General features: G+C 39.7%; 2 protein-coding genes and 1 long non-coding RNA gene across 4 annotated transcripts in view; 1 reads left to right on the forward strand and 2 right to left on the reverse strand.

The window, feature by feature from the left end:
• Nucleotides 1-8: 8 nt before the first annotated feature.
• On the reverse strand, nt 9-13,630 carry LOC144381118 (uncharacterized). The gene is made up of 5 exons (XR_013445730.1): nt 13,537-13,630; nt 9,729-9,765; nt 3,024-3,165; nt 674-771; nt 9-313 (listed from the first exon to the last, which is right to left on the reverse strand). It is a non-coding gene; the product is annotated as an uncharacterized LOC144381118 (long non-coding RNA).
• A 165-nt stretch (nt 13,631-13,795) lies between these two features.
• On the forward strand, nt 13,796-15,630 carry RPS23 (ribosomal protein S23). The gene is made up of 4 exons (XM_036067161.2): nt 13,796-13,953; nt 14,402-14,561; nt 15,203-15,323; nt 15,439-15,630. The coding sequence occupies exons 1-4, from the start codon at nt 13,950-13,952 to the stop codon at nt 15,583-15,585; spliced, it is 432 nt and encodes a 143-aa protein (XP_035923054.1). The 5' UTR covers nt 13,796-13,949; the 3' UTR covers nt 15,586-15,630.
• ATG10 (autophagy related 10) overlaps nt 15,414-23,413 on the reverse strand; it is a 404,709-nt gene continuing 396,709 nt past the window's right edge. For both annotated transcript variants that reach the window (XM_036067321.2, XM_036067272.2), the window contains one exon: nt 15,414-21,595. In XM_036067321.2, the coding sequence (XP_035923214.2) occupies nt 21,532-21,595 (64 nt within the window). In that variant the 3' untranslated portion in view covers nt 15,414-21,531. The remainder of the gene's footprint in view (nt 21,596-23,413) is intronic.

The following is a 23,413-nucleotide window of genomic DNA, read 5'->3' on the forward strand; positions in this document are numbered from 1 at the left end:
ACATCTGAATTTCAAAAAAGCAATAATTTTAATAATAAGTATATTCCGTGCAATATTTAGACATACTATACTTAAAAAAATCATTTGTTGTTTATCGAAATTAAATTTAACCAGACATCTTATATTTTTATTTGCTAAATCTGGCAATCCTTGTCTTAGAGCTTTCTGCTACTCAAATTTTAACATGCATACAAATCATGTGAGATTTTGTTAAAATGCAAATTCTGATCCAGTAGGTCTGGGGTGGGGCGAGAGCTTCTCTGTTTCTCACAGGCTTCCACATGATGCTGATGCTGCTTGCCTGCCGAATGTCCTGTGAGTAGCAAGGATTTAGAATAGCATTGTTCAACAGAAATATACTGAGAGCTACGTATGTAATTTAAGATTTTCTAGTAGCCACACTGAAAGAAGTACAAGCCAACAGGTGAAATTAGTTTTAATATTTTTTTCTTTAACCTAACATATTTAAATATTATTTCAAACATAATTATTAATGAGATATTTTACCTTCTTTTTCTGCTCTAAGTCTGAAATATGGTATATAATTTACATTTATGTACATCTCAATTCGAACTAACCAAAATCTCAAGTGGTCAGTAACCACCCATGGCTAGGGGCCAGTGTACTGGACAGTACAAATATCAAATATTTCCTCCAGCTGCCAGAGCAATACCTCATAGTCTCCCATGGCAGCGGCAGCAGTGTCTGACCCATTGCTCCTCAAACTTCTGGTCAGGGGAAGGTAAGAAACCAAGCCCGTGAAGATACGCCCTGTAATAATAATGATTCTGTTAACACAAACCAGAGTGTAAGCTCCTTAGTGCTTATCATGTAACAATCCTTCCATGGAAATATGCTTCAGTTATATTTTCAGGCACACAAACGTATACAAAATTTTTAATTTTAAATCACTTTCATTTTCATATATTCTATGACTTGATCATCCTAAAATTTCAACATAGCAATCTTTCTGTTGTTGACATTTTCTTCCACTTGGTTAAGAATATTTAAGGTAGGGGCACCTGGGTGACTCAGATAGTTAAGCATCTGCCTTCGCTCAGGTCATGATCCCAGCGTCCTGGGATTGAGTCCCGCATCGGGCTCCCTGCTCAGCGGGAGCCTGCTTCTCCCTCTGCCTGCCGCTCCCCCTGCTTGTGCTCTCTCTCTAATAAATAAATAAAATCTTTAAAAAAAAAAGAATATTTAAGGTAAAATAATTAGTAGCTAGTAGGTTTCACAGATGTATTTTAAAATAGAAGTCACACTTAAGATGTGGTTGTCAGAGAATAGCTCATCTTGTGACTTTAGAGAAAAGCAGTGACAAAAATGTTAATGTGATAACTTGCAGGCTGTAAAGAGCTAGGATATCACCGGCCTGGCATTACACTTCCCTGCTCAGATGGCTGAAGGGTCCCTGTCCAGAACTGTGAAGGGTATGATATTTAACTAATTGATAAGCTAAGAAGGTAGCTGCCAGTTTCACGGATGCTGTCAGAAGACACAGACTCCGGGTCAGATACAAAGAACTCCATTACTCACACAGAAGCAAGTAGCATGAGCATCAGCATATTGCGTCAATTTCCCTTGCTCATAGAGCAATACAGCTGGGCCCACATGGATGCTTCTACACACAGTGGGTTTCATTTCAGGACAGAAACCCTGAGTTTCCAAGGCTATAAGTAAACCTGCCCTTTGTAAGAGGGAGACACTATTTCTACCTTTCAAGGCCGTTCACTATACGTGCATCCTAAAGATATTCCAAAACAAAAACAGTTAGTGACTCACGCATAAGATATGCAGAAAATGCAGAGGGGCGTGGAAAATATCCCAACAGTTTTCATGAGAGAACAGGAGATTGTACATCCATGCTGCCTTCTTTTCAACTGAAAATACCTTGTGTTTGCTTCATTTTCTGATTTATGATATATTACTGTGACCTGAAAATCTGAGTATCACAGATCTATCTTCCCAATATCATATGTGATCATACAGAACTGTATTATCATAAGGAAAAAAAAAGTCTCTGACTTAATTATAATATTTGCCTGAAAGAACAACTAGCATTTGCCAGACCACAATCTCTAATCATCCAAATGCTCTCAGACCAAAAATCACAGTAGTCAAATGTTCCTATCAATCACAATGGTCTTAGCACACTGATTCAAAATCCAAATCCATCCACCTCCTTCAAAGACCTGCATGATCTGGCTCTTGCTGGTCTCTCTTGCTTCATTTTATGCAGCCCTTCTCCGTACATGTTCCAGCACACTGGCTTGGATTTTTCTCAATACCCTCCACATGCCAACTTTTTTGCACCTCAGTAACTATATTGTTCCATCTGTAGAGATTACCTCATACCCTTCTAACTCTGCCTGCATTCTGTTCACCCTCATCATAACATATATCACCTTTGTATGAGACATTTATTTTCTTGTTACCTATCTACAGTGTGTTTCTTCACCGGAAGGCCTGCTCCAAGACAGCAGGGACTGCATCTAACTAACTGATACACCTAGAGCCTTAGCTACTGCTGGTCCTAGATGATGCTCAATAAAATGTACAGGGTAATGAATAAGCCTATCAAAAATGTCACATAATTAATTCTTACTTCATGCCACATGGTCGTGACTCCCAGGGCCTGAGTATTTAGGCAAACGTAACTAGAAAATCAACTAATTCAAGTATTTCATCAAATTCCGTAGCTTGAAAATGCAAATATACAAAATCCAAGTTACATCAGTTCATTAGCAAAATACCAGCCTATGTACTTCTTGCCCCTTATAGGGGGTGCGACTCTGTGATGGTTAATATATGTCAACTTGACTGGGACACAAGGTGCCTAGGTATTTGGTTAAACATTATTCTGGCTGTGTCTCTGACAGTGTTCCTAAATGAGATTAGTATTTGTATCAGTAGACTGAGTAAAGCATATCACCTTCCCCAATATGAGTGGGCCTCATCCAATCCATTGAAGGTCTGAATAGAATAAAAAAGTGGAGTAAGGGAGACTTCACTTTCTCTACCTGTCTTGAAGCAGGGAGTTCAGTCTTCTCCTGCCTTCAGACTCACTAAGACTGGAACTATACCATTGGATCTCCTGGGTCTCCAGCTTGCTGGCAACAGATACTGGAATTTCTCAGCCTTCATAACTGCATGAGCCAACTCCTATAATAAATCATATATAGAATTAATATAGGATTAATTTCATATACACATGCATGGATATATATATATTTGGTTTTCTCTGGAGAATCCAGACTAATACAGGCGCTTTATTAGGTTCAGAGCCTAATTGCTGCCATGATTTCTCCTAATTTTCATCAAATCAACTTCTGAGTTGATTAGAATCAGTTTAGTAAATGAAATAAGTGCTTTTGATTTAAATGTTAATTTTTCTTACTTCTGATTCCCCTTTGACTTCTTGGAACACAAATAATATACCAAATTAGTGGCATATATTTATGTTCTTGGTTCTCAAGCTAAGCTGAGACAAGAGTCCTGCTCTTTCATAAATTTGTTCATTAGACAAATATTCATTGCTGTATGCTACATGCCAGGAATACAAGATGAAAAAGACCTAGGCCTCACCCCCATGAGGCTCCTAGCCCAGTGATGTACAGAAATGTGAGCACATAACTGCTGGGGTAAACACCTGGAATGTTTCACATAGCAATCCGGTGACCTCCACTGATATTGGCCACACCTCCACTCCAAGCAATAGCTGAGGGGTACAGGGAGGCAGTTATATAATAGATTAAGAGATAAGAAATGAGACATAATGAACTCTTTCGAAGAGTTTGAAGCGGCTTTCCAATTCCTGATTCTACTCTCTCATGAGGTCAGTATGTATCTCTTGCTACTGAAGTCTATGACTTATCCCAGTGTCCTTCCAGTAACTTGCCTTTTGTTCTTAACACAGCCTGAAATGGGTTTCTGTTAGTTACAGTGCAAAAGAAACTTTATTATAAGGGTTTACTAACTACCAAATTTAGTGTGATAATTAGAGGCATGGACTAGGAAAGGAGGTTTAAGTATTAGGGAGAACCTACCAGACCTGGGTCCTAAGGAAGAAAAGGCCTCCAACACGCTCAAAAATGCTCATTAGGAACATGCAGGTCCCCACCTCACCAGAGACCGAGTTTTAATTCACTAAAGTAAAACTCATATTGAGAATATATGCTATTTTGATGTTGTCCTACAGTTCAGGCCATCATTTATAATAAGTGCAAAACAGATTCTTTGGACAAAAATTAATAAGCACACTTAGTTTCAAAGAGAGCATTGTATATAACTACCTGCTACAAATCCAAGATGTTGTCTTCTAAATAGTTAACATAAGCTTGGAAATTTTAACTTAAAACTTGTCTGAGTAAATTTTAATATCATTGGAAATTTTAACTTAAAAAACCTATCCGAGTAAATTTTAAATACTCATTGGCAAATGAGCATTCCATACTATGAAAAATGATACTCATAGTGGGGTTCTGGTTTTAAGATGGTTATGTTCTAAGATCTTCAACTCATTTCCTCCCACAGACATGCTGAGTCTACCACTACATATGGAACAAGTTCCTATTTAAAAAAAACCTAAAGCCTGGCTGAGTGATGATTACACATCAGGCAAAGAAGAAAACCAAATCAAAGTGTGTGGGAGAGGCTGGGACACCACCCCAGGTGTGGCAACCCAAACCCGGGGGGAACTCAAACCCAGAGCTGCTTCCTGAGTAGTAAAGAGTTTGAATTACATACTGGACACCTCAACCTTTAAGACATGTACTTGAGAGATGAACTCCCAAAACATCATTTGAAAACCAATGGGGTTCATGTTCAAAACCCACAAGACAGTAGTGATCTAAGAAATGGCCCTTGAAGGGCTCTTTCACTCAGATGGACTCACCCCACGGCCCAGCTCAGAGGCAGCTGATCACATCCAGACTTATAGTAAAGAAAGCTCACCTGCTTATATTAAAACCTTGACCTGAGGGGCAGGCATCTAATTTAACACACACATCTATGTATGTTTCTACATATTTGTTGTTGGGAGGTGTTTAACTATGATGAATAAATGGATAAATAAATTATGGTATATTTATATGGAATATTATACACAATGGAATACTATTCAGCCATAAAAAAGATGAAATCTTTCCATTTGCAGCAACAGGGATGGACCTCAAGGGCATTAAGCGAAGTGAAATAAGTTAGAGAAAGACAAATGCCATATAATCTCTCTTGTATGTGGAATGTAAAAAACAAAACAAAACAACCAAGCTCATAGATACAGAGAACAGACTGGTGGTTACCAGGGGCACAGCGTAGTGGAGGATAGGAAAAAATGGGTAAACTGGGTTTTTCTGTTTTTGTTTTAGTTTAAATAAATTGAATAAACATTACTTTAAAAATGAAAAATGACCATATCTATGAAATGGATACAGATTTATTCATTTGGGTTATCTTAATAATCAGTAATGACTGCTAGAACCAACAGTGTTAAATCGGTGGAAAAACTACTCCTGTCCTTTTTGTACCTATATAAGCCCAGAACCCCTCATTTCTTTTCCTCCTCTCTTCCTCTAGTTCCTCACTCCTTTTTCTCTCTTGTTCTTTCTTTCTTTTAATTTAAGGGGGGAAAATCCTGTTTTACCTTATTTAAAGTCCTTTAAAAAATAACGTTTTAATGATATAAAAATGCACATTTACTTTTATAGGAGTTTTTATATTTATATTACAATAACTTATACATTATCACATTTAAATACTCTAGAAATAGTCCTAGTGAAATTTCATTTTACCATGGAATGCAAAAGCTGAAAGACTGACCCCTGGCCACTCCCCATCACTGAAGATCAGTTGGTCCTCAGAGAGCACAGATCTGGCCCATATACCGGATTCTTTAAATCTCTCCAGGGAATGAGATTTTAAACCTAATATTATACTGAGTGAAAGAAATTATCTTTCTGTTCCTAATGAGTAAAATTATCTCTTATTATTTCTTACAACTCAAAGGTCCCTGCTGAAATAAAAGCCTATTTTCTTTTGTTTGGTTCTCAGCCAAGTTAGAGAATACCTGGAGAATAACTTTCAATATGCATATTAAAATGATAACTCCCTTCCAGGAACTTCACAAAGGGCATCAAAGAACAGTGTTGTCAATCCCCCCTAGATCCTACACAGAGGTTTAATTATAATAAAAAGATTTTAAAGACCAGGCTTGCATATTGTTACGTTTATATGGTAATACACACATATTTCTTTAGTGCCCCCCTGGAATAGATATGAGAAGAAATATTCACTGCACCAGAAGTAGCTACAATGAGAGGATAAGAAATCTCATTCATTTTGGATAAGGGAAAAATTGTGTTTAATAATTTAATCAGGTAAAATGAAGCACTCAACATTCATCACTAGTAGTTTTACAGAGCATGTAATCATCGGTCTTATTCTTACTGCTTCTTCTTTCTCACTTAAAGCTGTTGTTTCAACTTGTCACATTTCCATAGCAACTAATACCTCAATTTTTATAGTTAAAACACTTGGAGTCATTTCTAACTATTCTAAATGCTCCAATATAAATTGTCAACATTGTTAAAACCCTTGGCTGCTCTCGCCAAAAAGCTAACTTCTCTTTCATATGGTACAAAGAATCAGCATCATCCTTGACGTAAATCTCATCGACTGATCTAATTTATGAAGACCAATCTTTTTTCTTAGTTAGGGGGGTGGGGGACTCTGAGATAAGTCAAATAATGATACCTCCCCGCCCCACCTGAGTGCTAAACCAACTGAAAAATAAAACAAGGGGTAAGACAAGTAGAGACCAAAATACTACCCTCATTACTGTGAAAGGCCAAGAAGGCAGACGAAGCTTAGTGCAGAAACAAAATGGACTGTAACCAAACCATGGTTTGGTTTGGCAGCAGTGGGCTCTCAAGAAGGAAGAGAGGCCCACCCCAGAAGAAACGGCAAAGGTAAACTCCATGGGGAGGCTGGGTCTCAAAAAGGAAAAAAGAGCTGAACATACCTAGACAATTTTTCCTAATTTACCACAGATGTCATCCACAGCTGCCACAGAATGGGTAAACTGGCAGAGAAATAAGGAGTTACACTAATTTAACTCCTTCTACTCAGAAAGAAATACTAGAAAAGGGAAACACTTGTTCTCCTTCTTGTCCCTACTTCCCCAACATTTCAAGAATTACCAAACACAATTCTTTCATAACAAAGTGTCTATCAGTTTTCATATACCTCCGACAAACTATAGATGTCATGTTGCAACTTATAATAAGAATACTGTAATCTTAAGAACTGTATCCTTTACTTTTCCTGATACTTTGCTGGCTAGAAAATTATTTTCATTAATTTTGTGCCTTATTTACTTAACATTCATTGAAGTTTTTTCTAAATTCCTTAAAAATCAAGATTTTGCTTTTATAACTAATCTGGAAATGAACAAACATGCTCTGGTTAAGTAAGTTAACTTCTTTAAGTTTTAGCTTCCTCTCTGTAAAACAGGGCTAATAATAGCACCTACCACACAGGTGCTGTTTTGAGGACTAAAAAAAATTAGGCATGTGAAGTCCTATGCCTGGCACCTAAATAGCTCTCAAAGCCCTATTACAGACGGGGTACTGGTGATGTCAGTGATTTTGCTCTTTCCATCATGATCTATATCCAAATTATACTGGGAATTTTATGACATCTCTTCATCTCCAATGACCGGTGCTATTGCGTCGGTCCCCTCTTTGGATAAACCAAGTCCTCTCTTGCCCCTTCATAGTGCCCTTTCATAGCAGGCACAATGATATTTTAAAAATGTAGATCAGATCAGGGTGCCTGGGTGGCTCAGTCAGTTAAGCGTGTGACTCTTGATTTTGGCTCAGGTCATGAACTCAAGGTTGAGATCAAGCCCTGCGTTGGGCTCCCGTTCAGTGGGGAGTCTGCTTCTCTCCCACTCTCTCCCTGTCCCTCTGCCCCTCCCCCTGCTCCCTGACCATGCACACATGCTCCCTCTCTCACTAAAATAAATACACAAATCTTCTTAAAAAAATGTAGATCAGATCTTGTCACTCTCTTACTTGATGCCCTTCAGTGGCTGGCTTCTCATCACATTCAGGATGAAGTGCAAACCCCTTATCCTGGCCTGCAAGTTGGACTTGAGCTGGCCCTGTCCAAGTCTCTAACTTCACCTCCCTCTAGTCTCCTGCTGACTTGCTATGCTTCAGTCATGGCAGCCTTCTTTTTTTCCCTCTAATTCCTAAACCCGATTCTTGGTTGGGGCCCTTTTAAGAAATTTAGGCCCAAGGTCAAAGAAAATTCCTTCTCTTTTCAGGCTTCAAATTTAGTAATAAATGCTTTATCAGGAAATGAAAAACTCAAAACTCCAAAAACAAAAATGAAATCCTTTTTTTTCTCCTTTTCTTAGCCATAGTAATCAAAATCCTTCATTCATAACACACTCTGACCATCAGTTTACGCCTCATTTGTTACTTGTTTTTATAATAATATAATAATTAAACTCACTACCTAAAATAAACCATAACCCAACATCCAACTATGATCCCCACTCTCACCTCTCATCACTATTATCATCTTGAATACAGGACGCAGAAGACCTGAACTGCACTATCAACCACTATGGGCTAATTAACACTTATAAAACATTCTTCCCAATATCAGCAGAAAATATTTTCTTTTCAAGCGTACATGGAACATTCACCATGCGTGACTGTATTCTGGGCTATAAAGCAAACCTCAACAAAAATTTTTTAAAGTAAAAGAAAATGTCTGTTCTTAGATCATAATGGAATTAAACTAGAAATGAACAACACAGGGGCACCTGGGTGGCTCAGTCATTAAGCGTCTGCCTTCGGCTCAGATCATGATCCCAGGATCCTGGGATCGAGCCCCGCACTGGGCTCCCTGCTCCACGGGAAGCCTGCTTCTCCCTCTCCCACTCCCCCTGCTTGTGTTCCTGCTCTCATTATCTCTCTCTCTGTCAAATAAATAAAATCTTTAAAAAAAAAAAAAGAAAGAAAGAAAGAAAGAAAGAAAGAAAGAAAGAAAGAAAGAAAGAAAAAGAAATGAACAACACAGATATTTGGAAAGTCCCCAAATATTTGGAAATTAAGAAACACAATTTTAAATAATCCACTGTTCAAAGGGGAAGTTAGTAAATGTTTTGAATCAAATTCAGATTAGAATATAAGAGGGGTGCCTGGGTAGCTCAGTTGGTTAAGCATTTGACTACGGCTGAGGTCATGATCTCAGAGAGTCCTGGGATCAGACGTGTGCTAGGCTCCCTGCTCAGCAGGGAGTCTGCTTGTCCCTCTCCCTCTGCCCCTCCTCCTGCTCAGGCTCTCTCTCTCTTTTTCAAATGAATGAATAAAATCTACAAAAAAAAAAAAAAAAAACTAGAATATAACATACCAAAACTCATGGCATGCAGCTCAAGCAGTGCTTAGATATTTATACCATTAAATATACAGAAAAGAACAAAAGTCTCAGATCAATGGCCTAAGCTTTCACTTTGAAAACCTGGAAAAAGAAGAGCAAATTTAAATCCAAAGCAAGCAGAAGAAAGTATATAATACACAAAAGACCAGAAATCAATAAAATTGAAAATAGAGAAATAGAGAAAATCAGTTAAAGCAAAAGCTGGTTCTTTGAACAGATCAACAAGATTAATAAATTTCTAGTGGACCAAGAAAAAGAGGGAAGACACAACTTACCGGTATCAGTAATGGAAGATGAGACATCACTATGAATCTACAGATATTAAAAGGATTATAAAGGAATATTACAAATAACTTTATGGTCATACATTTGACAACTTAGACAAAATGGACACTTTCCTTGAAAGGTACACATTACCAAAACTCACTCAAGAATAAATAACTTGAATAGTATTACGTTTCCTAATGAAATTGAATTCAATTCCCAACAACATATATAAACATTCATATATTCATGCATAACAGAAAGTCTGAACAGCTTTATGAAGCAATTATTAAAACTCAGAAGAGGGGCATCTGGGTGGCTCAGTCCGTCGGTTAAGCATCCAACTCTTGATTTTGGCTCAGGTAATGATGTCAGGGTTGTGAGATCAAGCCCTGTGTCAGGCTCCACACTGAGCGTGGAGCCTGCTTAAGATTCTCTCTCCCTATCCCTCTGCCTCTCTCTCTCTAAAATTATCTTTAAAAAATACCTCCCAGAAAACACGATAGTATCATAGTTATTCTGAAGTCTGTCCCTAAGCAATACAGCCGAGTCCTTCCTTGTCCCTTACTGTAGGTAATTCAGTAATTCATTTCTCCTTATCCCATTCAGAAATATCTTCCTTTCCCAAGTTCATGAAGATATTCATCTTTGCTTTCTATCAAGAAATTAAAATTTTTGTTGTTGACATGTAGGTCCTCAATCTGTCTGGAGTTAATTTTGTTTCTAGCCTGACATGGTGATCCAGTTTACTTTGAGTAACCAGATTTTGTGCAGCTCCATCAGTCCTCCTGTTATACATGATCTGACATCTAATTCTGTTATTTAATAATATTCTACATTCATGAGTCTCTTGCTGGCCTCTCTATTCTATTCATTGGTCAATTTACCTACTTCTGTACTAAAACTATCTTACTTAGCTTCATAGAAATTTCTCCTATCTGGTAGGGCCAGGTCTTCAGAAGTGTTCTGACTATTCCCAGCTGTTTACTCCTCTAGCTTCAATCTCATGGTTCGCTGTAACCCTTTCCTTGCAATCACTCTCAACTCCCTTGTCCTTCCTCCATCACATTCACCGGACTAGATTCCACCGCCAGCCCTGTTAAAACCAACTCTCCACCTACTAAGTCATTATATTGAATGAATCTGAAGAATACACAAAATCATGCTGACTGATATAACTTTCTAACTACAGTGTCAAATGGGCCCTCAGAACTGTTCAACATTCCTATATTGTCTTGTCAAACTATCCTCCCATACTTCTAGATTAGGAGGTAAAACTCATATATTGAAACCTGTTCCCCAGGGATGTTATTAGTAGATGGGGCCTTTGGGAGATGACTAGGTCAGAAGAGTGCAGTCCTCATGAATGGGATTAGGGTCCTTATAAAAAGACCCCAGTATGTCAGTTATATCTCAATAAAACGGAAAAAACAAAGAAGCGAACAAATAAAATAGAACCCCCAAAGAGCTGCCTTGGCCCTTCTACTATTTAAGGTTATAGCAAAGAGAGCTGTCTATGAACCAAGAAGTAAGCTCTCACCAGATACCAAATCTGCCAGTACCTTGATCTTGGACTTCCCAATCTCCAGAACGGCAAGAAATAAATTTCTATTATTTATATACCACCCAGTCTACAGTATTTTGTTAGAGTAGCTGAATGGACTAAGGCACTATCCCTCAGTAAAATGGGGATAATAAAAATATTCACCTTTTAGTGTTATAAGAATTAAATGAGTTAATAAATGTAAGGCACCTAAACAGTATGTGGCACATAGTGAGTATTAAATAATACTATTTAAATAGTGTTATTCTAAAAAAAATTTAAAAATAGTGTTATTCTAGATGATTTCACACATTATCCTCTCTCTTCCAACGTCTTTTCCCTACTCTTGCTCTGTGCTGATGACCTTGCTGAATTCATTAAAGAGCAATCAAAAGAGAAGTTCCACATCTCCCCAACAACAAGTCTTCCAATTTACTTGCAGTTGTACCCCAGACTCTTCCTTCTCTATTACTACAGATAAACTGTTATTATTCCTAAGACCAATTCCTCCACTTGGGCACCCCTCTAGTCTCCTCAAGCACCTGTTTATGCAATTATCCCCTTTCCCTAATGAACTATCCATTTTTTCTCCTCTACTGGAACAATCCCCTACAAAAATGTCATAAAATCCGCCATCTTAAATAAACTCATCCTGACTCCACATCCTCCTCCTGATAGAACCTCTTTTTTCTGCAGATTATAGAAAAATTCCTTCCAAAAGTATGTCTATAATTGCTGTCTACACTTCCTTCTTTCCCATATTCTCTTGGCTCCGATCCAATAAGGCTTACATCTCTGCCATTGCATGGATCCCCACTTGACAAAGTCACCAATATCCTCTGCATTGCCAAATGCAAGACAATTCTCAGTCCTCATCTTACCCCCTTTTCACACTTGCTCACTTCTATTTCTTCACTTGGCCTTGATTAGAGTACAGCATTGGCTAATCCTCAGTCTATTTTGCTTCACCTGCCTCTCTCTTCTGCATCACTAAGTTTTGCCCAGGGCTTAGGTCTCCAACCTTTCTCTCTTCTACCTACAGTCATCCCCTAAGTGATCTTACTTCGGGCCATGGCTTTCAATACTGTCTATTCACTGATGACTCCCCTGAGCTCCATATGCCTATACCCAACTACCTACTTCCCATCCCTACCTGGATGTAACCCAAACTTACATACACATCCATAACAGAACTCTTAATTTCCCCTTCTAAATCTGGTCCTCTCCCAGTATATCACACTCAATAAATAACACCACAAGTCACCCAATTGCTCAGGTTGAAAACCATAACTCCAATCTCACATCCTACAGTTCTCAGCAAATCCTACTGGCTCAACCATTTATCTTATCCAACCACTTTTTTTCCACCTGACAGTCAAAGCCATCATTATATATCTCAACTGGAGTATTGTTAACACCCTCAACTGGCCGCACAGATTCATCTCTTATTCTCCTCACAACAGCCAGAGTGATCCTATAAAAATAAAAATCCTATCTTGTCGCTTCCCTGCTCAAAACTTTCCAATGGCACTCAACCATACAAAAAGTAAACAAAGCCTTTACTGTGATCTACAGGCTCCATGTTTCCCTGTGCAGAAACAGACCTCATCTAGTGCCACACCTACTCACTCACTGAGCTTCCCCCCTTCCCTGATCCTTCAGTTCTGGAAAAGTGCCAGCCCATTCTACTTACTGAGACTCCTTCTTCTGAAAGCTCTACCCCATACACTTGTCTAAATGGCTCCCTCTCTTTAGGATCTCAGCTCAAATATAATCTCCACAGAGATGGCTTCTAAAACCACCCTATTCCAGAGTAGCCATCCCCATCCCCAAGTCACTGCCACCTAACCAATTTTATATTCTCTATAACCCTTATCAGTATTTAAAACTTCCTGTTTATTTTTAAATACACTTACATTTTTTTTCCCTGCCTTCTCGCACCTAGAATATAAAAACAGACCTCTTTACTCTTCTTAATTACTGTATCCTCAGAGCCTAGAACAATGCCTGGCACGAAGAAAACATTTTAAAAAATAGTTGTATAATGACCCAACATGCCAGAAATTTCTCAAATCTATTTCATTCTACAGGAGAAACCTCAGTTTAAAAAGTTAAATGAATCGCCCAAGGTCGCACAACCACCCATAAATGGCAGCTTTGGTTTTAAAAGCTTGGTATATCTCCAATTACTACAACATACCCCTTCAGTAATTTTTTTTAAAGTGCACCACTCTCTACCCTCCTCTCCCCACACACACGCACAGAGGACAAGTCACCTCTCTTCGCTCCGACTAAGCCCCGCCCCGGTGGGTTTGCCAAGAGTCACCTCTCTTTGCTCCGACTAAGCCCCGCCCCGGTGGGTTTGCCAACAGCGCCTGCGCCTCGATCGAGTCTCATGCAAAGAGTTCTGGGATTGGTAGTCCACTTTCCTTCTGTCTCTAGCATTGACATAAAAGGAAATAAACAACAATGCAAGTTCGGTACCACTGGATTTCACACAAACTAAATAAGACGCAGATTCTGGAAAGTGTTGCAAACTTGTCGTTTTCAAACAAGGGGCGCCAGCTTCGGACCAGGCGCTGCGCAGACAGCTGCATGGGTCCTTGGCTGGGCGGAGCTTGTTCGCAGGGGCTTGTGGCTCCTTCCTGCTCTGCTTCTCTCTTTTGCTCAGGCCCGTGGCGCCGGCAGGATGGGTGAGCTCTTCGGGGTCGGGCTGAGGGGACCGCAAGCCGAATTCGGGGGCTCAGGGACGGACGGGCGGATAGGAACAGAGCGGTGAGGAGGACGCCACCGGGAGTCCCGATGGGGAAGGCCAAGGAAGCGCCGCTGTAGCAGGCACATGGCCTGGTGCGGAAGGGGCCCATGTGGCGCAGAGGCCGCGGAGCTCGCCTTATCAGGGACGTCGGGTGGCCGGTGCCGCCCCGGAGCGTTGATGAGGGGGCTCATTCCTTTGGGAAAATGCACCGAATGGAGCGCTTGTGTCCACGTCATTGTTGGTTCGAGGGAAACTTGGAGGTTTGGACCAGGTGCTAAGGTGTGATGAAAGCCTATCGGTTTGTAGTCCAGGTGAGGCTAGGGTCTTAGAAGATGTGGAATATGACTGGGGTGTTGACGGGGGAACTAATGAGATTTTATTTTTAGGCAAGTGTCGCGGTCTCCGTACTGCCAGGAAGCTCCGCAGCCACCGACGAGATCAGAAGTGGCATGATAAACAGTACAAGAAAGCCCATTTGGGCACAGCCCTGAAGGCCAACCCTTTTGGAGGCGCTTCCCATGCAAAAGGAATTGTGCTGGAAAAAGTGTAAGTGAAAGACCACTGTTTTCTCCTTCAAGGTTTATTTTACTATGGTACCTCAAATACATTTAAAGAAGTGGTGAGGTAAATTCTAGGTCTTTCTGTAGCAGTGTTTGCAAGTTGGTAACACGAGGGTTTGGGGATTAGGTAACTAAGGTTTTTAATCTCAGTGTTCGCTTGTAATGAATTGGGGTTGCATTGAGGGCGGAAAAAGGGACAATGAAATAAGGGACGTTATGAGCGCTTAAAAATGTGTGGGAACTGTTCTAAGCAATTGGCACTGTCAGCTATTTAACGTTTGAAATCAGTCCCATCTTTCTACTTGGGAAAACTAAGATAAAGAGAAGTTTCTTGCCCAAGGTTACAAATTTTTAAGGCTCCAGTCAGTTTACTGACAGGATTCGAATCCAAGCTTTCTAGCTTCATTTCTTGATACATATTTTTTACAGCTGGTAAAGGGGCCAGATGTTTTCCCTCTTGTACCAGACTGAGGAAAAGTGTGGTTGATAACATGTTGAGTTTGCCAATTTAGGACTAGACTAAAAAGGTTGAAACAGTGTAATTTCTAATAAATTGTATGCCTAACAAACTAAAAGGTATCCCTTCTCAGAAAGGCAGCTCACTGTGTTGTGCCATTTATGTTTTAGAGGAGTTGAAGCCAAGCAGCCAAATTCTGCCATCAGGAAGTGTGTCAGGGTCCAGCTGATCAAGAATGGCAAAAAAATCACAGCCTTTGTACCCAATGATGGTTGTTTGAATTTTATTGAGGTAAGTATGTCTTGTTTCTGTTCCTGACATGGTTGTTCCTAGTTTTTTATATGATGAATGGGTATTTTTAGTGATTACCAATGACACCAGAAGTAAACTGTTGATTTTATTGCAGGAAAATGATGAGGTTCTGGTTGCTGGATTTGGTCGCAAAGGTCATGCTGTCGGTGACATTCCTGGAGTTCGCTTTAAGGTTGTCAAAGTAGCCAATGTCTCTCTTTTGGCCTTATACAAAGGCAAGAAGGAAAGACCAAGATCATAAGTTTTGATGGTGAAAACATGACAATAAATTTTCATAAGCCAAAAATATGTTTTGTGTCTTACTTTCCTTACTGCAGAGATGCAGTGTATGCCTTACCATTTTAGGAGAGTGGAAATACTGTGAATTCAGAATTCTCTAGAGTAAACGGGATTCATAGTTATTCTCCTTTCCATGGAATAAACAAAATAGATAATCTGGAATAAATGCATGGTATCCCTGTATAGACGGCTTTAAAAGCTCACTACACTTAAAGCAGGAATCATGTTGGGAAACCATGGTAATGTACGTTCTGGGATCCATCTCCCTGGGGACCCACCTTCCAGTTGCTCCCTGCTCTGGGATGTGAGTAAAGGTTCACGATCCATGTTGTAATTCTGTGTTTATGACAGCAGGTAAGGCACTGGGTGATTGAGTAGATCGGCATTAATGGAAGTGTACACCTGGAAAATTAAGACTCAGGAGAGAAACTTGTTTAAGAGCAAGGGTGTTCAGCTATAAAAGATTGCCTAAATGCTCTTTGTACTGACCTTGTCAGTAAGTGAATAGATTTTGACCTTGAGGTTTATTTCAAGGCACAAAGTATAAGTGATTAGTTAGAAACAGTGGAGAAGGGTTGTAGCTTGATAATTGTTGGAAGATGGGTGTACAACATAGTGGTTAAACCATTCCATACATCACTTGGTGCTCATCATGACAAGTACACTCCTTAATCTCCATCACTTTACCCTTCCCCCGTCTACCTCCCCTCTGGTAGCCATCAGTTTGTTCTCTGTAGGTAAATTGTTGCAAAATTTCCTTAGGAGAAAAATGGTAAAATCTGGGGCCTAAAATGAAACTTAGTAGCTTTCTTGAAACTTAACAGAGGAACTGCTGTAGGCTGCATTAATAAATGTGAGTTACTTGCTCTTTGATCAAAGCCTAGTGTTAGGTTATGTTTAGGATCTTGGAAAATGGAAATTCTTTGGCTTTCCATTTCCCAGGTCAAGACCATGATCCTTTACACAGCACGTAAGATCTGTGTCTTGTCTGGTCCTTACCTGCTCCAGCAATACTGAATTCTCCCGTGCTCAAACTTGCATTCCCGGTGCAGTTTCAGGAGGTATCTCATGCCACCTGCTGCTTCCATCTCAGACCTCACTGATCCCCAGACATGTCACACTTGTGCTTATTCTTGCCACGAATGATTGTTGTGATTTGTCTTTCCACAAGGATGGAGAGTGGCTTTTTTTTTTTAATTGAAATACAAAGTTTGACATAGAACTTTTTTTTTTAAGATTTTATTTGAGAGCACAGGCAGGGGGAGTGGCAGGGAGAGGGAGAAGCAGGCTCCCTGCAGAGCGAGCAGGGGGAGCCCGATGCGGGGCTCCATCCCAGGACCCCGGGATCATGACCTGAGCCAAAGGCAGTTGCTTAACCAACTGAGCCAACCAGGGGCCCTGACAAAACATTGTATAAATTTACAAGGTACGTGTTAATTTGATAATTTATGCTGGTAATAAGATGGGCTGTTCCTTGGTTTCTATTCCAGGGCTTACTAGTGTATGTAGTTGAACAGGTATTGGTTAAATCATTCTCAAAGGCTGACCAGATGCTTTCGGATGGCCATAGCTGACCCAACCCAGTAGATCTCTGGGTCTCACACTACCCACCCCACCCCCCCCAGGGCCTGAACCACAAGAGGCCACCAAGGGCCACAGGATTCCATCCCCAGGGGTCAGCAGTGGGTCAGCTGCAGTGCAGGGAGCTAGGAGGTGCTGCCTGGCCATGCAGGGGGTAGAAGGCAGAGCTAAAGGATGGGGTGGCACCAACACCCACCCACTCCTCTACAGTATCCTTTTTCTTGCCCTATTGAGACCTCAGCCAAACCTGTAGAGAACAACACACCTGGGAGTTAAGACCTGTGACAGTGGCTCACACTTGTCTGCTGGGTGCACCCTGGATGCCCGTCCTATAGCTAAGTGACTGACAGATTGACACAAATCCACCTCAGATGCCCCAAACCCCGAAGTTTTTGAAACGAATCTGCCTCCTTATGGCTCATTCTGCCCCCATCCCCCACCACCTTGTGACAGAAGCTGTCCCTTCTTGGATCCGGATTCCAGCATGAAGTGTGTGCCCAGCCCTGGGCTGTGCCCAACTGCACATGGAGGCTGTAGGGTCAGAGAAATGAGACACCTGGGTGCAAAATATAAGCAAAATCCCAGCAGATGGTTTTTTTCCTATAGAAATAGAAAAGCTAGGGGCGCCTGGGTGGCTCAGTTGGTTAAGCATCTGCCTTCGGCTCAGGTCATGATACCAGGGTCCTAGGATGGAGTCCCACATTGGGCTCCTTGCACAGCGGGGAGCCTGCTTCTCCCTCTCCCTCTGATAACTCCCCTGCTTGTGTGCTCTCTGGCACTCTCTTTCAGATAAATAAAATCTTAAAAAAAAAAAAAAAATAGAAAAGCTAATTCTAAAATTTAATATGAAAAGGCAAAGGAACTAGAATAGCTAAAACAATACTGAAAATGAAGAATAAAGGGTGGAGGAATCACAAAACTTGGTTTTAAGACTTAATTTGTAGCTACACACGAGAGGGTGTGGTATTGAAGGAGGGACAGACACAGATCAATAAAATAGAATCCATAAATAGACTTATACAGGTAAGACCAACTGATTTTTGACAGATAAAAAAGCAATTCAATGGAGGAAGTATAGTTTTTACAATAAATAGTATCGACTTTCATTTGCAAAAAAGAATGGACCTCAACCTAAATCTCACACCTTATACAGAAATTAATTCAAAATGGATCACAGTATCTGAATAAAATGTAAAGCTATAAAACTTGTAGAAGAAAACTGAGTCATGACTTAACAGTTAGGTGAAGAGCTTGTAGACAATACACCAAAAGTATATTCCACAAAAAAAAAAAAAAAACCAGTATATATTGGACTTTCTAAAAATTTTACTCTGAAAGATCTTACTAAGAGGATGAAAATACAAACCACAGACCAGACAAAAATATTTGCAAATCATATATCCAACAACAGACTTGTATCAAAAGTACATAAAGAATTTTCTAATCTCAAAAGTAAGGGAACAAATGGTCCTGTCACAAAATACATGAATTTCCTTTGTTTCATGCTAGGAAGATGTCTGGTGGCAGGATTTGGTCATAATGGTCATGCTGTGGATAACACTCCTGGAGTCTGTTTCAAGGTTGTCCAAGTAGCTAATGTTTCTCTGTTGGCTTTTGCACAGTCAAGAAAAGAGGCCAAGATCATAAATTACCATATTACTATAAATTTTTCACTAACAGTAGCTTGTAAAATCTTTATTTTAGCCTATAAAATCTGTTTAAATGGCTCATTCAAGTATTAGCTCACAATTCTTATGACATTATAGTTGGGGGATTGTCTTGGCAGGTTGTACTGAGCATTCTTAGTTTCTAACACAATTCCTGTCCACATTATTTGGTAAAGTGATGTTACTATGTTTGTTAGTATGTGAGGAAGAAAAGTGGATTTTAAACCTTATTATCATGAAAACATGACCACAAGGGTTCTAGACCAAAGCACTAAAACATTAAAATTGTATGTTTGGGGGCATAAATTGTCTCATAGGAGAAAGTCATTTTTATTTATTTTTTTAAAGATTTTATTTATTTGAAAGAGAGAGCATAGCAGGGGGAGCGGCAGGCAGAGGGAGAAGCAGACTCGCAAGCAGGGAGCCTGATGTGGGGCTTGATCCCAGGACCCTGAGATCATGACCTGAGCTGAAGGCAGATGCTTAACGACTGAGCCACCCAGGTGCCCCAAGAAAGTTATTTTTAGAGTGACACATTTGAAGGGACTCATGAGCCACAGATAACATTTCCAAATCTGCACAAGCACAGTCACCGCCTCATTCAGGTTGTCACTCAAGCCTTTAATATGTGGTGTGTATCTTCAAAAATCAAGGGGCCCCTCACACACAGAACCTTGGACCTTTAGTCAGACATAATGAGCACCATCAAGATCCCTTCCTGTAACACATTCTGCTTCCCAGACAACCTGAAGCTTTCAAACAGCAATTCGAGTGCCAAGGAGAGCTGCTCTCTCAGGAGGGAGAGGAGGAAATCATGGCCCCAGATCACCCCTTCACAGCTTCCAGAGAAGTACCTTCCACAGGTCCTTGCCAGTGATCTGCTTGATTATTTGTGGTAATAAGTTATTGACATGAATGTTCTTTAATCTACTCACAATGAGTAGTTTTTGTTTCTTTTTTTTTAAGTCTAGCTTTCTAAAATCTCATTTGCTGTGGTTCATTAGAAACAACAAGAGGTCAAGTTACTTGGCTGGCATAAAGTGTAGGACACATTGAACATACCCGGGGCGCCTGGATGGCTCAGTCGGTTAAGCGGCTGCCTTCGGCTCAGGTCACGATCCCAGGGTCCTGGGATCGAGCCCCATGTCGGGCTCCCTGCTCAGTGGGGGAGCCTGCTTCTCCCTCTCCCTCTGCCTGCTGCTCCCCCTGCTTGTGCTATTTCTCCCTCTGTGTCAAATAGATAAAATCAAAAAAAAAAAAAAAAAGATTTCCTTTAAAAAAAAAAAAAAGATTGAACATACCCAAATTTTCAAATAAGTTTAGATGCTAATGAAAACATTATTATGTTTCCTTACCTCTTTTACCAATCAGCTAATGTTTAAATCTGTACAATAGTGGGCAAAGGAAACCACATTTTATTTTTTTTAAGATTTTATTTATTTATTTGACAGAGAGAGACAGCAAGAGAGGGAACACAAACAGGGGGAGTGGGAGAAGGAGAAGCAGGCTTCCCGCTGAGCAGGGAGCCCAATGCGGGGCTCGATCCCAGGACCCTGGGATCATGACCTGAGCCGAAGGCAGACGCTTAACGACTGAGCCACCCAGGTGCCCCAGGAAACCACATTTTATTTTTTTTATTTTTTTTTTCATGATTTGAAAAAGTATTAAAATTTTTAAAAACTACTTAAAAAAGCCAACAACCCACTTTTGATTAAATTAAAGGAATACCACATTTTAAATATTTCATTTCAATCACAGCTGAGAACAGTTGAGAGAAACATGTTGAAACATGTTTTGTCCATTAACACCTGCTTTGGAAACAGTGATATGAAATAGATTGTCTTGTCATATCATTTTGCCCCATCAGCTTTGTGAATTTATCCATGCTTACTGTAAGTCTTTATACTTTTTTCTATATAGTTTGACAGCTTCAGGTGCTGTTTTGTGTACATATGCAGGTAAGTAGGACAACTTTCCCCCTCTTTAGGTTCCCAGTTTTATTTTCCAACCCTTTTAATTCTATATGCAATAATTGATTTTGTCCCTTCAGTATTTTATACATTTTTTAGTGTTTATAATTAGGTAGGTTTTTTTTTCTGCCACTATACTCTTCTTTTTCTTGCCCAATACATAATATGCATGCATGTGTGCCTGCATATTTGTGTGTGCGTGTGATTGACTTCTTTCGCTCAGCATAATACTCTCCGATTCCATCCACGTTGATGTAAATGGTAGGTATTCATCCTTTCTGATGGCTGAGTAATATTCCATTGTATATATGAACCACATCTTCTTTATCCATTCATTTGTCAATGGACATCTCGGCTGTTTCCACAATTTGGCTATTGTGGACATTGCTGCTATGAACATTGGGGTGCAGGTGCCCCTTTGGATCACTACATTTGTATCTTTGGGGTAAATATCCAGTAGTGCAATTGCTGGGTTGTAGGGTAGCTCTATTTTTATATTCTTGAGGAACCACCATACTGTTTTCCAGAGTGGCTGCACCAGCTTGCATTCCCACCAACAATGTAAGAGGGTTCAAGAGTGGGCCATTTTAGAGGAAAGTTCCCCAGTGTCACTGGCAAAGGCATAATCCGAAAGAGGGTGCAAAGCTCCATCTCAGGAGAAGCAGCAGAGGACAAGAACCCAAAGATGTTTTAACATCTAAGACTGAAGTAAAACTTGTCAGAATAGATCAAATGAAAAATATTTAGTATGCACCTGTAAAAACAAATGGCATAATGTCTGCAATTTTCTTTAAAATATTTATGCAAATATAAAGTTAAGGTTAAGTGAAGCAAATACGGCAAAAATCTTGGTAATTACAGATTCTGATGTGTAAGTATGTGAGGGTTCATTATATTGCTTACTTTTGAGTAGGTATAAGATTTTCCATAATATTTTTTTAAAATTACATTGTTACTTATAATTGTTATTTGTTTAATTCTATGCTTTCTGGTTGTAATAGAACAATATATGGACGGTCTGCTCTGATACGGAAAAAACAGAGATTTGGGGCAATAAAATGGACAATAAAGAAGCTGGAAAACTAACTCCAGCAGCACTGAGAAATGCATAGATATTGGGAAGAAACAAAGGTGAGAATCCATGCAAATTTTACCAAGACATGAAGAGAAAAATGATCAATTCCGTAATAAAAGCAAAGGAAAATAAAATTATTTTCAAAGATTTTAGGAAATGGTAAAATACAGACTACTGCTGTGAATATAAATCCCTATAGCCTTACTGGTGAACAATTTAGCAACATGAGTCAGAGGCCTTAAGACACTCTGTATCCTTTGATCTGTTCATTCCCTTAGTAACAGTATAACCTAAAGAAACCAAATGTGAGCGACTGTTTCTGCACACCATTTCTCACTGCATTACATTCTGAAAGCTCTCTGAGAGAGGGGCTATGTCTACCTTACGGACCACTATCTCCCTAGCACAGGTCCTGACCACATAAGAGGTTGAGTGCTCAATGAATGTATACTAATTAAATAGTGAAGAATTAGAAACCACCTAAAAGTCTAACAACAGGGGAATTAGTTGGGACATTTTGATATAGAAGATTACTAGTCATTTTAAGTTGTTTTTTCAAAGAACCACATGACAAGGGAAAATGCTGCCAATACAATGTTAAAGTGGGAAAAATCATAATGTAAAACCATATACGGAATGATCGTAATTAAATATGTTTAAACTAGTATGAAGAAATACATCAAAAATTTAACTGCAGTTATCCATGGGTGATTTACACTTAAGCACATTTAAAATTTTCTCCTTCAAATGTTTTTGTGGCTTCCAAGTTATCTATGAGGACTAAAATCTTTTCTAAAAATGAATTTTAGTTTCACAGTCTTCGGCTAGATAAATGTAGCATTACAAAAAGAGCCAACATCTTTGATTTCTTCCAATCCAAGTTCCCACTCTCCACTCTCTGAGGTAACCTCTCTTACAAATTTGGTGTGTCCTTCTAGATCATTTTTAATGTTTTCACATACATATACTGTATATGTACTATAGAAAATGTGTGGTACTGGTGTATTTTTTATATAAATAGTGTTAAGTTGCATGCATATTTATCATCTAGTTTCTGTTTTAACTCAACAATCTATTTATGAGAACTTCCTATTTGGAGATTGAATTCATTCCCCTTAACTGCCATACAGCATCACGTTTGATTTAGCCATTTCCCTATTAATAAGCAGGTAAGGGCCTGGCTATTCTCTCTGAATCTATTGAAGAAGGGGGTAGAGGAGACCACCTCCCACTCCACCGCTCTGTCAGGGAACAGAAGTCTTCTCAAAGGAAAGAGTGGGTCACAGTTCTCAAAGAGGAAAGCAGGTCCAGTGCCTGGTGCCTGCAGAAAGATCATGAGATCTTTCCCTGTGCTCAGTCTTCAGCCACATATACAAACATTCCACAAAGATTTACTGAGTATCACCACGTGCCAGGCATCATGCTAAACCCTGAAGATCTGGCATGCAGGTGTAAATAACAACGCACCAAAGGCTGTACATATCCTGAACTATGATT

Source organism: Halichoerus grypus, chromosome 2 (genome assembly GCF_964656455.1).
Source record: "Halichoerus grypus chromosome 2, mHalGry1.hap1.1, whole genome shotgun sequence".
Taxonomy (NCBI): Eukaryota; Metazoa; Chordata; class Mammalia; order Carnivora; family Phocidae; genus Halichoerus; species Halichoerus grypus.

Excerpts from the sequence above, each read along its gene's own strand:
- RPS23 (XM_036067161.2), top strand. Across the intron at positions 14,562-15,202 it reads GGAATTGTGCTGGAAAAAGT|AGGAGTTGAAGCCAAGCAGC; the intron begins GTAAGTGAAAGA and ends TTTATGTTTTAG. Across the intron at positions 15,324-15,438 it reads GTTGTTTGAATTTTATTGAG|GAAAATGATGAGGTTCTGGT; the intron begins GTAAGTATGTCT and ends ATTTTATTGCAG.